Below are 16,029 nucleotides of genomic sequence, written 5' to 3'. Positions count from 1 at the left end.
ACCTCCGTCCCCTATATGTTCCCCTCTCAAATCCACTGCATAACCGGCAGTGATTAGCAGCACCAGCAGACCAACAGCTTTCAGCAGAATCACTAACATTGAGACTTATTTACATCTAGAGAGAGAATGTCTCCACAGACACAGATATTAGAATACTCAGCAAATAAGGCAACAAGTGCTTTCATTAGTGGGTCAAATGATCAATCACCATTGTTTTAACTCACTCTGTTATAGATAAGAACTTAAAAGACAATAAACTGGATGAAACTCTTCTCAAGTACAACTTTAAGACTTGGTTGGAACACTTCAGTGCTATCACTGTCAGCATCACTGTTTGTGGCAGGGGTGGCGTGTTTTCTGGTGTACCAACGTCCCTTTGCTAAATATTTAGTTTCACACCACTGTGTGTAACAAACTGGTTGCTGTGCGTCTCTGCTCTGCCACAGTTCATGTGAGGCCAGATTAATGATCAGGGTAGTACCCCAGAGCACAGGGAAGTTACCAGCAGAGGCATAACTGACAGAAGTTCACATGACAAGAAAAAAAGAAAGAGTGAACAGAAGCTCCATTCAGCAGGCAGCAATTTGACCATTTAACATTTATTTTAAAATTATTTTTCTGAAATGCCGGCTTGCAAAAATACTCTTCCAGGCCGAGTCTGGCGTCATACACTCCCCTTACTTACCAGTGGGCATATGTAGTCGGCCATTCAGTCTTAAGTTGGTTTCTATCCCAATGAAAATGAGAAGGGTATTGCGACAGCCATATTTTTCTGCTGCTAAATGTGTGACTGTAATATCAGATTTGACACATGACACTGTCATTTCCCCTCAAAATAATCCTGTTTAGAGATAGATTTTGTCATCACAAACAGGTTAAATGATTACCATTTAACACGCACATGAGACCATCAAATGAGGAATAACATGTACATAAATAAATACCCTTAAAAACATCCTCACTAGTGTTTTGCGTGTGCTGCCAGCTTCCTGCTTGGTGAGGCTGGCTGCTCTCGGGGAGCTTCTCATCTCTGTTGATGTTTGTGTTGTTTTTTGGTTTTCTTTCCTAGTGACGTGTGTGTGTGTGTGTGTGTGTGTGTGTGTGTGTGTGTGTGTGTGTGTGTGTGTGTGTGTGTGTGTGTGTGTGTGTGTGTGTGTGTGTGTGTGTGTGTGTGTGTGTGTGTGTGTGTGTGTGTGTGTGTGTGTGTGTGTGTGTGTGTGTGTGTGTGTGTGTGTGTGTGTGTGTGTGTGTGTGTGTGTGTGTGTGTGTGTGTGTGTGTGTGTGTGTGTGTGTGTGTGTGTGTGGGTGGGTGTGTTAGATTTGCAGCTCTACCTTATTTGCCTGAATCTGTAGGGATGGCTTGATCAAACAATTTCTTACCCAATACGATTCTGACACTCTGCGTAGGAAAGTACAGTTACTATTGGTGAACCTGAGCTGCTCTCTCTCTCTCAAGCCAGAAACCAGAGAAGGAAGTCTCAGACCTGTGATGTCATCAAGTATAAGTCTGGAAGTGCTCCACAGACGATGAATGGACACTGATTTAGTTTGTTTTCTTTCTTCTATTGCAGTGTCGTCAGTTGTGAAACAGAAAATGTTCCCATATAAAGAAACTTTAAATTGTTACATTGGAGAAGAGAGTTTGGTGCTGTGGTGGAATGGGTCAGGTTGGGTTCATCAAAACTAAATAATACGACCTCTTTCATTTCAGCTTATTTCTTTTTTTATCATGTAGTTGTTGGCAGTTTGAACCTACAGCTTTACATTTGAACCTGTATTTGTTTATATTTTGCTTTTGTTGGGTTATACAATGACATACGGTTTGTCAAAATAAAATAAAATCATAGCCTGAATGAAACAATCAATACATTTTTTTGGAGGAAAATGTATTGTTTAGATTAGTTCATAAAATAGGCGATAGGACTATTTTCTATTGATTAATCTAAGTGGCAGCCGTGAAGACAAAATATATTTCGTAGAATTGACTAAAGCAGGGGTGTCAAACTCCTATTCACAATGGGCCAAATTTAAAAACTGGGACAAAGTTGCGGGCCAAACTCAATATTTACTAAAAAGAAAAAAGAAAAAAAAGACTGCAAATGTGCACGTTTCCCTTCTCTCCAGATATGTAATGTTGAACCGTTTCAGTGCAGGTCCTTGTTCTTGTCGTGGTGTTTCTTATGTTTTATTCTTTGGTTACAGCCATGGTGACAAACAGCTCTTTACCTTCAGAAACAGATAACCTGCCTCCGGTGTAAAAGCTCTTGTTTTCCATCTTTCTTTTGGCTGTTTTTGGGGAGCGGTGGATTAAGTTTGTCTGAAGAGACTGGTAGCATGGATGCTCATGTTTGTCAACAGAAAAGTATGATCGATATGATCTTGCGGGCCAAATATAATTACACCAAGGGCCAGATTTGGCCCATGGGCCTGAGTTTGACACCCCTGAACTAAAGGGATCTTTTCACTCATAGTTTTTGGAATTGAAAATCATGTTGTGAATTGTATCAAACTCTGTTCCGTGTATCGTTGTATCACTTGTGAGCACACTCCCACCAGCGTGCATCAAAAAATATGTCGAACCACCTGGAAAGCAAACAAAAACATCGCCAGAGCTGCAGGGCTTCCACCACTCTATTGTGAGCTTGGTCCCACACCTGCACCGTGCTGCCCCGAGCTAATCAGTGTTAGCCACATCCAGCTGTTAGCGACTCTCTGGGATTTTTTTAAAAAAACTGTCTTGATGGCTTATTTGATGTATGTCAGTGTCGAAAAAGATCCTGGGATGAATTACACTTCGAAGTGGACCAGCTATTCTCATGTTAGTGATAAGCCGCTTCTCCACGTTTGCTCAGTGGCTTTTACCTCAGACTGCTAGCACACATTTGCACTTGTGTGCAAATCAACCCAAAGATCAACATGTCGTTGACATCTCTTGTTGTCAAAACACATTTCTGATATATCCACATGTTCCTCCATCTCATTGTGTCCCTCTTCTTTTCGTCCCCATTTCTCCAGTCACGGTCTTCATCGGTTCTTCTCCTGCAGAGGAATAGCGCTCGCTGTGGAGATTTTTTGGAGGCGGGGCCACAGGGAGATCACAGTATTTGTCCCTCAGTGGCGTCAGAAACGAGACCGACTCACAACAGGTACACATATGCAGGTGTATACAGGGCAGTCTTCAGGTCATAGAACAGTGATATGTATTTTAGTGTTTTTGCTTTTTATACACACTTTACACATGATCTTATTAAAGCTGAAGTCAAAACTGCAATCTCATCATATTTCATTTCAAATGCAGTGTTCAGGTACAGAGCGGGACCCATAGTGTCCTAATACATTTTACATGTTGTTGGTTAAAAGTGTGAATATAATATTTAATATGTTTTGATCACGAAACATTTTAAAACTGAGCCAACTTTTTTCCAGCCGACTATATACATATGCAACACCGTCGGTGCTCACTTGCATACCTTTTGTAACCATGTAATATTAATGTTATTTTATTTCAGAGCAACATTTTCTAAACCAGCTAGAAGACCTGAGACTGCTCTCCTTCACTCCCTCCAGAGAGGTGTGTGGCCAGAGGATCTGCTCACATGACGACAGGTATACACACGCACACACACAGACACAGACAGCTTTGAGGAGAGCGCAGTGGGGGAAAACATGCTTTTCCAGAGTCGAGGGTTGAAGTACACTGTAATCTCTGGGCATTTCCCTGCCATTATGAATTTATCTCCTCCTACACAACACAGAGCACTGTGTCCCTTATTCTCAGCCCGTCCATCACCACAGTCATACTGTGTTTTCATAACAGAGATGAGTATGCTCAAACTAGGGGACAGATTCAACAGATGTATAAAAAGTGAATGCTGTAAAAAGTAGTGCTGGCTATCATCACTGATTTTACTCATCGATCTGATTCAGACTCACATGGTCCCGATTTGATTTGAAGTGATTTGATTTGATTCAATATCAATTTGATTAGGGATTTTTCAGTTACAAAATCAATTAAGCTTGGATATGAAATAGATTCTCAGAGAACTGATGCTGATGGAACCCTCTAACCTGGTGCAGCAATAACAGTACAGCAATAACTCTCTCTCTCTCTCTCTCTCTCTCTCTCTGTCTCTCTCTCTCTCTCTCTCTCTCTCTCTCTCTCTCTCTGTCTCTCTCTCTCTCTCTCTCTCTCTCTCTCTCTTCTCTCTGTTAGGTTCTTGCTCCACCTAGCAGAAAAAACCGATGGGATCATCGTAACCAACGACAACCTGAGGGACTTTGTCGACACCTCAGACAACTGGCGCAAGATTATTCAAGAGAGGTGATTGTGTGTTCAGATACATAGCTCACTCAGTCACACACTTACTTCATTGTTCCTGTTACCCAACATGATACTGGGAAGTCCACAGAGGCAGGCTGCCAGCTGGATGACAAATGATAAGGATGCCATTTATATTTACTGCCAGTTAATTTGCATTTACCAACATTCTTGAAGCAAGCAAACTGACCCTAAAGAGCAAAGTAACATACACAGGGCAAACAGAATGACAAGCATGTGTACACATAATACTAATAGAAAGAAGATTTTTACAAACTAATATATCAAAAATAAGCAGGTTCATTTGGATTTTATTATTGCCAGGACAATTACAGCAACTCACTAGGAGTTGATTTGACTAACTACAGGAAACCAGCATCTGAAAGGCTCTGCTGGTTCAACCTGTGTGACCCGTGTCCCATTATATGATGCTGCTGTCACAGGTGAATTCCTGGTTAGACTAGTCTGACTAGTTCAGGCTGATTAGTTTGACTTGTGTTCAACCCTCCTCCAGAGGAAGGTTATGAAGCCAGGTTGGTTACTGTGCTTCAACTTCAGACCACTGTGACCCCCTCACTGTCTTACTGTCAAAAGTTTATTCCACCAGGATGTTTTTGTGTCACTGTTGCACCCAAAAGTCCAGTTCGGACTAATTATTCGTAACAAGACGAGTGGAAACTTGCAGTTGCTTGCAACGTGCAGGTCTGCAAAGTTCTGAAACCTGCCAGTTCACACCAGTGAGATGAGGAGATGGTGTATCGTCTCTATAGCTACACCTCCCTGTACTTCTGTTCTAACCTCTGACTTTTCAGGCTTATTTAGTAGCTGGATATAATTTGGAGCATTATAAAATATAAATGAGGACAGAGACTGTAAGATACTCTCTACAGCTGCAGTTTTAGTTGTGATAAAACGGCAAAAATATTGTTTTATTTCCCTGATTCACTGCTTTGTTCTGGATTACTGCGCTCGCTCTCCTTATTCATTCTCTCTCTCTCTCTCTCTCTCTCTCTCTCTCGCGCGCGCGCTCACACACGCTCGTTGAGCCTCAGTTCATAACGGCCTTTTCAACCAGTTAATAGTTTGTCAGTGACTTATCCAGCGGACTTTGTTAAGACTTGATTGGCTGTTGAAACAGGTGACGTGTGTTACGTTCTAAAACAAGCTGCTGGATATTTGACAAGCTGAACTGCTGGCAACAACATCAGCCGGCTAGATTCGCAATGAGACTGTTCAGTTCACACAAGCGATGAGCCGCAAATGAGTATTCGCAATGTCATGAATGCCGCAATGTCAGGCACACCTTCTTGCTGTATTCCATAAAAAATAAAGGTAGTAGTAGAAATATTACAAATTTATTAAGCCCCCCCCCCCCACACACACACACACAAACACAAGCGCACACACACACACGCATACACACACACACACACACACACAGACACACACACACACACACCCCTCTCTCTCCCTCCCTCTCTATCTCTCATGATCAGTGATACAGAAACAGAATAATGAGGGATACAAAGAGTACTTCAGCTGAGACTGAATAACCAGTCAGAGTTTCCTTAACCTTGCAGGACAGTGAGGGTCAAATCAGTGACAATGAAAACAGTGGCAGTAGCACCCACCTTTCTTCTGCAATATGGGACTCTTTCACTGTTCCAGAAAATGATCCCTCCAAAGCCATTTGCAAGTCCAAGATGAGCCGAGGTAGAGATGCAAAACATTACAACCCAACATCTCTACATAACCATCTGCTGTATGCCCATCACATGAGAAAGCCCACTGTATCAGCCACCTCCTCCTCCTCTTCTCTTCCTTCTCGGGTCAATGGTGTTCAGCTGGCTGCTGCTAAGGGCTTTCATTCATCTTTCTCTTCACCAATAATACTCACTGCATTTGCAGAAAAGCAGCCATTCTCAGCAAACCATCCCCGGTCAAGACAAATTACAGAGATGATTGGTAAAATGATCTGCACTGATCTTGAACTTTTCTCTGTGGTGGAGAGGCACTTCAGTGCCTGAGCTCCATGAGGCAATGAGAGGGTAGTCGGTCCAGTCACTTAAGGCAGCTACAGATCTCTGGACCAGTAATCACAACACACATGCATACCTCTGTCTTACTGGGCACTGGTGTGAACATGTAGGGGAAGCTTCAGTACAGAGGAAAGCAGGGCTGCTAAATGTTAGTGTGCTGGACATTGACCATACATCAAACAACATTCTGTGCTGCCTTAAGGAAAAGATGAAAGAGTGGGAAGAGTCTATTGGTCAGTCCGTCACAATACAGTTTGTTGATTCAGATAATGCAGCCAACATGGTGAAAGCTTTGACTGAATATGGGCACATCCGTTGCGTGTCCCATACGCTTCACTTGGTGGTGATCAAAGCACGAGAGACGGACAGGGTTGTGACATCCCTTTTCTCCAAAGCCAGGAGCATACCTGGCCATGTTCATCGCTCAAGCAAAGCCAGCAACCGACTACATGAGCTGCAAGCACAGTTGAACTCCCCCAGCAAACACTCATAACGGCTATAAAAACAAGGTGGAACTATACCATCTACATGCTCCAGCAGTGCAGGGCTGTGCAGATTATGACACAGGAGTCTAACATGGGTAGAGTTCCAACAATCATCTATCCAAATGAGTTGAGGTTAGCACCAGACATGTTCACTGTTCTTAGTCCTTTTTGAGGTCATCCCCCTCCTGCATCAGGTCGTGGGAGGTCTTGCAGCTGGTGAGAAATCTGAGGATGCATCTGATCAGTTCACAGCTGGGGACGATGATCAGGATGCCACAGTGGGGCTGGCCAAGATGTTGCGGCTAAGTCCAGGGAAAAGTTAGGCACAGCAGCAAGAAAACTGGTAGGCCAATCTGAGCAAAAAAATAGAATGGCGTTTCAAACCAATTTTTGCAACACCACAGTTCTGCTTGGCGCTCTCCTCGACCCCAGATTTAAGGCCAACTGTCTTTCTGTTGATGTGGAGGCACTGAAGAGGACATAACTCTTCAGGATGGAGCTCTGTGACCCTGTGTCTACACCTGCAAGAAACACAGAAGAGACACCTGCCACCAGCAGCAGGAAATTACTTTCAGTCTTGTCTTTCCTGCAGGAAAAAAATCGGTTATTCCTGCTAGGACAAATTTACCTTTGGGTGATGTGGAGGCCTACCCGGCAGATGGGGATATCAGCCTTACCGATGACCCAGTGAAATACTGGTCAGGCAAGCTTCGGTGCTGGCCCAATCTTATATGCTTTGCGCTGCAGCATCTCAGCTGTCCACCTAAAAGTGTCCAGTCTGAGTGTGTTTTTAGCACAGCTGGAAATGTGGTCAGTCCACAGCGTGCAAACTTAGACCATAGCCATGTGGAACAACTGGTCTTTATTCAAGTCAATGCGGATCTGAAAAACAGCAACAGACTTATTTGATCAATAGAACACAGTTTCGTTTATAGTTTTTTTAAAGATCAAAGCATGTAAACCTATTGTAGTTAGCTAGCCTAATAGGGCCTCTTTAAAAAAAGGCCCAGCTGTTTAAAGGAGCTCTACTGAAATCCTGTGATCTTCACACGGCACTCACAACACGTGAAATACTGATGTTTTTTCACAGCCACATGCACGTGTCTCGACCGGCCATTAAAACAAACAGAGAAACTCAGATAACAACAGGACAACATTACTCCACTCTATCTTCACATAGCAAATAGCTTCTATATTAATGCTCTGAATGTTGAGGACAGCTCCTTTTAAGTGTACCCTATATGTAGAATATTTTCATAGCTTTACTTTGCTGTCAGACAGCCTTTTCCAACGGGGCACTGAGGCCATTCTATCAATCTATGCTCTCTTCAAAGCCACCAAACTCATCGTTCACAGTATACCACTGCCTCCATTAGTTAGATTGTGTTACTTTGCTGTTAAAGGCTTACTTTGAATTCATATTTCACGTTGTGAAATAATCATATTTCCTTGATTTTCACTGATAGGTTGCTTCAGTTTACTTTTGTGGAGGACCATTTCATGATCCCTGATGACCCTCTGGGGAAAAACGGACCTCATGTAGACATCTTCCTGCGTAAAGACAATAGGTATGTTTTGCCTGTTGTTGTGTGTAAGGATAAGGCCCAGAGGACACCTGTGTTATCAAGATTATGAACATACTTGCATTTATATCATAGACTGTATAAAAACTGGACGTAGCCTCTTCGTCTGGCTGTGTTCTCTCAACTTGATCCAATCTTCCTTCCCAAGGGAGTTTCCATCTTGTCAGACTTTGACTCTGCCTCATTTCCTCTTCCCAAAAAAGGGCATGTATGTGACGTTGGGGGGAGGGGCGTATGTCCATCTGGCTGACGTCCGAGGAGAAGTGAGACCAGAAGCTAGCTGTCACTCAAGAGGCCATGTCCCTAATTATTCATAAACTTTAACCTTCAATAAAATAAAAACTAGCCTGGTACAAAGAAAAATCACCCCCCTCAGTATTGCCATGGAGATATGACCTAAACATACAGACTAGAATTATTTTTGTCCCAGGCCTTAAATAGGTTTAATTATGCTGTGAAAACGGCCTGTTTAACATGGGGGTCAATGAGAAACTGCTCTATTATGCAAACACTCAGAGAACTGCAGTTTTTGGCACTTCTGTACTGGATCAAACAGGAAGTCGCTGGGATGGGGCTTGGTTTATATCCACCAAGACTTTAATGTTGAACTATTGTTACAGTAAATGGCTGTCCTGTTGCATCTTTCACACTCTCCTTTTCTCTCTCTATTTCTTTCTGTCAGGAGGGCTCCTGGCAGTCCTCCCCCTCTTAGACCCCCAGACTTCTGGCCGTCCTTCCAGAAGCAGCAGCATCCCGTCCAGACCCTCCACTCCGCTCCTCGGCCCTCCGCCTCCTCGCCTCGGCCCCCTACCTCGCTCATACCCCACAACACTGCCCACTGGCCCCACTCCGGTCCCCCCGAGTGGCACCTGCCCCGCCGTTCACCTTCCCCCTCACCCTCACCCCCTCCCCAGCGTTCACCAGGGGAGACATCAGAGCTGAAGAGAAAGTTATACGACATCTTCCCCGACCAGAAACCACGGATCGACCGCATCCTCACCGACAACCCATACATGAGAGACCTGAACGCCCTGTCTGGACTGCTGCTGGGATAAATAACTGGCCCAGCAACGAGAATCGGCAGACACACAAAGTACATGTGCACTCATATGCAAGAATATACGTGTCGGCATACAAATAATTTATTTTAACATTTCCTGGAGGGCGTGGAAAGTTCGATTTTGATTTCCCGTGAACACTGATCATCAAACTAGCTGTCATTGGCAAAAAGCACTTTTGGAATGATATATTTCTCTCCTTCCACTTTACTCTCAAAGTGATTGGTGAAAGTGAAGGGGAACTACACTCGCGTCTATAGAACCATTGCCATATTTGTCAAGCAACCCCGTCTATATTGTTCACATGGTCATAAATCGGAGTCTTGGCAAAAGTCCAGAGGTTCCTTGAAAGTTGCACCAGCAACAGTGAACTGGTCACACCTGTGACACTGGCTCAAGCTCAGCACACGATGGATTTCTAGTCAGTCATCTACCATCAAACACCTTTTTGAATATACAAGCAAGACAGGTTGGACATATTTTTCTGGTTTCAACATATTAGTTTTACACTCTCCAGGTTATTCAACTGAATTTCTGAGCAGTTTCGGCAGCGTGGAGTCGTCTGCAAAAAGTGCAGCTTTTTTTCCCACAATTCTTGGCGGTGTACTGGAAACACGATGAGATCACTAGTTTTGTCATAAAATCACTATTAGTGACAGTAATTTAGTAAGTTGGACAGAAATGCCCAAAATCCACATTTGAAAAGTAGATACAACTTTAATTTCAGTTTTCCAGCTAACCCCAATTAAAAACCACCTTTAGGTATGTGTGAGGCCAATATTTTGAGGCTATAAGGATGGGCAGTTATTTCAGATTTAGTTCACTATATGTATTCTATGTAATGTGTGTGTAAATATACAGGCTGTGTATACAATCAGAATGAATCTCCCTTAGCAATCCATCTTTTTTGAAGCAGCACTGCCCATCTTTATCTCTTTCAATTGTTACCTGTACATCATAGACGTAGATGCTGCATCGGCTGCTGCTGTCCATTGGAGTGATGGGTCAGCGCGGCCACAGTCTTGGGACGGGGGCTCAGCCACATTGAGGCAAGAGTTTTATCCACAATTAAATCCTAATTTCTCACTGAATTCTTCGAGTTTCAAGCAGTTAGGTTTGTTACAAATGCCAGACATGTTTTTAGGATACAGGATACTTTGTTCAATAAAACATGTGGTTTTCTTCCCAAAATACCTTAGTTTGTGTAGGTAGTCACATTAGCAGCTTTAAGCTTTCATATAATTTTAACAGGTGAGTTAACCCGCAGTACAGTTATCATGAACAGGGAAATGAGTGATCAGCAAAAATGTCTGTAATTTTAAAGCAGAATTTTGGTATTTTTAAAGTGAACCCCATGTTTTTCTGTTTAAGTGAATAATGGCAACAACTTTTTTTAAAATTAGTACTGATTGAACCAGGCTGTGATTCCGTCACTGATAGGCTCAGATTTTTATTCTAAGTGTCTACACTTCTGCATTTTGGAAAGACTTTTTTTTTAATTTTTTTTTTAGTGGATGTATATTGATGGTGCAGTCGGGGCGTTTGATTACATTGCAGCCCGGTTCACAGTGGTCAGGCTGCAGCACTCACGCTTGATACAGGCCTTTTTTTTTTTAAATTAAGTTTCTGCCATAAGTCACACAAAAAATACATAGGGAAATTGGGTCCAGGTTGAAAAATACCAAAATTCCCCTTTAACATTGTGATCTATGGAGTTTGACTTGGAGAACGCTTCAAGTGGCCATTGGAGCAACTGCAGTTCAGCTGCATAACGACATAAGCCAGCAATCATTTAATTTAGTATTGGGACAGTCAATTCACTTTATGTTAAAGTTAAATTCCGGCGTAAAATCATCCCAGGGTCATTTTCGGCAAATTGAGTCATCAAAAAAAGCCAACGAGACAATTTTTTCCATGTAACAACTATTAACGGAGAGAGTGGCTAACACTGATTAGCTCAAGGCAGTACGTTGAAGGCATTAGCAACTCTGGGTTTTCTCCGTTAGTAGTTCATACACGGAAAAAATATTCTCGATGGCTTATTTGATGACCGAATTTGCCGAAAAAGAGCCTGGGGTGATTTTACACCATTATTACGCTTTAACTTGAAAGAAGGAGAAGAAGAAGGATTAGGACATACCTCTAGTTATATATTTTATTCAGGAAAATACTTAAAAACAACTTCTCATCTGTGACATGTTATTCCATGGTGCTTATTTTTTTTGCATCCAACAGCAGCACAAAAGTCTGACTTCTTCTATGAGTCTTTACAGACCGAGTCCTTGCTCCTAGACAGTGGCGACAGAGGCGCTCTCACAAGCTTGATGCGGCATCTATGTGTCTATATCTCTGCCTCTGTAACCTTGCCTTCCCTCAAGAAGTGATCGTCTGGGCGAAGTCAGATGGTGCTTTATACAAAACTTATAACAACTAAAATATAAAGAGTTTTTTTTTTTTCAAGGATCAGTCTTTTCTAGTTTGGCTCAATGATCAGAAGGTAACCATAGTGTGTTTGAGTACCATGACTGTGACATAAACCCACCCCCATGTTCTCTGCAGCTGGAGATGTATTCTCTGGTAGCTCTGTGTTGCTCCTCGAGCCTGCTGATTAAAAATGATCTCTGAAAAAACTGCGGGAGAACTCGGGTGCTCAAACTGAAGTTGCTGCTCTGTGTTGTAGAGCAGGAATGGAAGTTTGTTTCAGTGAAAGAAAGATAGATCGGCCAATATTTGCTTTTTTTAGGTGTATCAGTATCGGCCGATGCAGGCTGCTGCGTTCTCTGATAGTTTTTTCCCAGCATTATTTACAGAAAGGCGTCCACAGGCAGCTCCGTGTTGCTGGAGACGCCTTTTTTTAGTTCAATAAACGTTCCTTTTATTTAAAATTGAGACTCGTAACATTTGTTATCATAGTTGTCATTTTTATGATGTATACTGAGGTAGCAAAAGAAGTATCAGCTTCAAATATCGTCTCAAGAAAATCGGCAGCCCGTATCGGCCATCGGCTAAGGCTGATGAAGAAAAAATCGGTATCGACCCTAAAAAAACTCCATATCGGTCGATCCCTAGTTTGTTTGATTCTGTTCCCAGCATCACTTGTTCCAGTTAGATGCACTGTTTAACTCTTTGAGGACGAAGCAGTCACTAGTACTACATCAGCACTTAGTCCACTACACTACAAGAGTTTGGATTTACCCTTTGTTGATTTGAGTTGACGACCCATTTAAATTTGAAATCAAACCGTATGTTTGCTTACCAGATGAAAATCTTTCAAAGACGACAGATGTACTTTTTTATTTGTAATTACTGTTTAATAGCTTAATTTAATGCACTGAAGATAAGTAATGGTGTAGTGAGCAAAACAAGGTTTCTTTGATGATTTGTGGGGTTTTTTACCCTCACACACCCGGAGAATGTGGGCCACAGCTTGCATATTTGATGTGCATCTGAGTTTTGTAATATACTCACACTATCTCCTTGTAATAAAAAGAATTGCACAAAAACTTTTCAAGGCGTCAAAACATTAAGTTTATACCTGCTGTCCTTGTAAGGGGTACTGAAGGATGTCCTTTTGTTGCATTATAATTCTTTTGTGTGTGCATCATTTTCTTTTTTGTAAATACAAGCATTTTTGGCCACAGTGCACATATGGTTCATGTATGTGGAAAACAAAATAAATGCGGCAGTCCTCATAAAAGTAAGAGTGCATGTGTTTGTGTGCGCACATGTTCTCTCATCTATAGTGTTTCAAATGATTGTGTCTTTAATCTGATTTTCAGAGGCATCATTACTGTGAGAGCCAAAAGTTTAACATTATGAAGTAAAATCAAAAATAAATACATACATAAATCAATAACACCATAAACAAATAATACATGTGCCAGAAATTAAAAAAAAAAGTGTAGACATTAAAGGTTGAATATGGAGAATGAACAAAACTCTGCCATCTAGTGTCTCCAGATCGTAGTGGCAACAACAAAAAAGAATTCCAGCAGTGGGGTTGCCAGATTCGTGCAGAGTGTGAGTGATTAATCAAACAGGGGAACCACTAATTAGTGCTGTTATCTTAGCTAGCTCTCAACTCAGAATGATTCTTGTTTCTGTAGCAACAACAGAAAACCCTGGCAACCAGTAAGGCCCAACGCTATTGGCTGCTACCATGAAAACGGAACGGGACAGAAAGTCATTGTCAAACCCGTCAAAATGTTTTAAAATATTAATTAAGACTAAATTGATTTTTTTTCATGGAAAAGCAATACTTTCATTCTGTACCCCTCAAAACACATGGGTGTATTATTTTCTAATAAAAAATACAGTCCTCATTTCCATAATGAAGAATTCATGCATAAATAAATGGAAAAAAAATCACTCACTCATCTTCAACCGCTTATCCGGGGTCGGGTCGCGTCGCGGGGCAGCAGCTTTAGCAGGGGACCCCAAACTTCCCTTTCCCGGGCCACATTAACCAGCTCTAACTGGGGGATCCCGAGGAGTTCCCAGGCCAGTGTGGAGATATAATCTCTCCACCTGGTCCTGGGTCTTCCCCGAGGACTCCTCCCAGCTGGACGTGCCTGGAACACCTTCCTAGGGAGGCGCCCAGGGGGCATCCTTGTCCCCTTGTCCCCTTGCCTTCCTGCTCAGCTCTCTTTTCATCACAACAGAGTCTGTTAGAGCGCACTCACACTGTCCATCCGTACCGTGCCCCGTGCTTTAGGGTACTTGTCCCCCCTCCTTCTCCCCCCGTGGCCCAGGCCCGTTTGTACTCACACTACCTGGGCCTCGGCGGAATGCTTCTTGCTGCCTATACCTCATCACGCCGTAACACGTCACCCGCATTGATGACGTCATCACAATGCCTCGCTTTGTTTACAAATCTTTCCATAGACCTCAGAGTTTTTGTGCGTCTTGTCGACTGTTTTTGAATATTTTCATCCGACCAAAATCTGCAGTAAACACTCCACCTCCGCATCACACCAACGTGAACCTTTCACCGCCATTGTTTTAAATGTCCGCGCACTGGTCAAACGAACTAGACTTTAGCCGTAAAACGTGCTTGGGCACGGTACGGATGGACAGTGTAAGCGCGCCTTAGAGCCTGTTTGAGCCCATCCCCTTTGGAAAATCGCACTATAAAATCAAGTATTAGAGGAGTTTGACTGACAGTTAGCGTTAGCCGTTAGCTTTACCCGTTCCAGCTAAGTAAAGATGAAAGTGATGTTAGGGATCAAGGAGAACCGTAGCCATGTGGGCCTGCGTTTGAATGGCGTTTCTCTCCTTTCTCTCAGTCCATGGAGTGAATGCTCGGCCTATATTGACTTGTTTTTTTGTCCGTCTCCGCTCACTCAGCTGCTGGGACAAATAACGTCCCCTTCACTGAGGCTCCGAAGCAGCTGCAGGATTGGCAAACTCCATTTGCGCCCAACAACAGACAACCCTGGCAACCAGCAACGCCCAACGCTATTGGCTGCCACCATGGAAACAGAACGGGACAGAAAGTTTGTTTGTTTGTTTGTTTGTTGCATTTATTTCGAATATTTCTCAAAAAAAAAAAATAATAATAATAAAAAATTTTACACACATGTGTACATACACATAAATGCACATACATATCTACAACAGTAATCGCATTCATCATGACATAAATATTCGAAAAGGAGTGAGAAGAAGTTAAACTTATAAACTCCCACCCCTGATCCTTCTTTATAACTTACAACAAAAATAGCAATGAGCTTCCTAGCCCAAGAGATTTCTTATATAAAAAATAAAAAAAATAAACCAAGTCATTGTCAAACCCGTCAACATTTAAAAAAAAAAAAAGAATTCAGTCTAAATATATATTTTTTAATGGAAAAGCAATACTTTCATTCTGTCCCCCTTTAAAACGCCCCGTGGGTGCATTATTTATTTTTTTTAAATATAGTTTTAATAAAGATTCTACATATTCAACCTTTAAATATGGGGTTTCAGTGTTTTGAAAACCATCACATTTCTGTTTTCATAGTTTACAGTGTCCCAACTCTTTTAGGAAACAGGTTTGTAGCAAAGGTTTGAAAGGAAATCTATAATATAAATGGCATTGTATTGAAGCCCTTTGGTATTGCCAAAGCATTAATAAAGCATCAACATTATTTTTCATAGGATCAGCCCTGTGTGTGACTCTTCCTCTTATTTCCTCACACACTGCAGCAGCAGCTGGTTGAAATTATCCTGACAAGCGACGGTCCCAGCAGCACAGCAGCCCTGAGTCACTTCTGCTCAGAACTCACTAGGGGTCAGTGTGCATTCATATATAGCCACTGCAGTCATGTTTCCCCTCAGTTCACTTTACAACTTCTGTCCTCATCAGATGCCGTATAGTACAGTGAGTACAGTATAAACCATCTGGGACCACACATGTGGCGAAGCAGAAAAGTGCATGGACATGGGCAGATTGTAGAGGCCCAACAAAGATGATGCATCAGCGTGTAATTATATCCCAGCGAATATTTAAAAAATAACACAAGTAGCTCCCTTTCCACTATTCTTCTATGCAAAACAACAAATCAA

The 16,029-nt window shown here is 42.3% G+C and overlaps 1 protein-coding gene across 1 annotated transcript in view; it reads left to right on the top strand.

Annotated features, from left to right (window-relative positions):
- n4bp1 (nedd4 binding protein 1) overlaps positions 1–13,104 on the top strand; it is a 29,916-nt gene extending 16,812 nt beyond the window's left edge. The window contains exons 8-12 of the mRNA XM_083917184.1: positions 3,016–3,146; positions 3,510–3,606; positions 4,214–4,321; positions 8,309–8,410; positions 9,108–13,104. Coding sequence (XP_083773310.1) covers positions 3,016–3,146; positions 3,510–3,606; positions 4,214–4,321; positions 8,309–8,410; positions 9,108–9,480 — 811 coding nt within the window. The 3' untranslated portion in view covers positions 9,481–13,104. The remainder of the gene's footprint in view (positions 1–3,015; positions 3,147–3,509; positions 3,607–4,213; positions 4,322–8,308; positions 8,411–9,107) is intronic.
- The last annotated feature ends 2,925 nt before the right edge of the window (positions 13,105–16,029 follow it).

This window comes from Echiichthys vipera (assembly GCF_963691815.1).
Source record: "Echiichthys vipera genome assembly, chromosome: 7".
NCBI classification, from domain to species: Eukaryota; Metazoa; Chordata; class Actinopteri; order Perciformes; family Trachinidae; genus Echiichthys; species Echiichthys vipera.
This window is presented reverse-complemented; position numbering and strand designations above follow the sequence as displayed.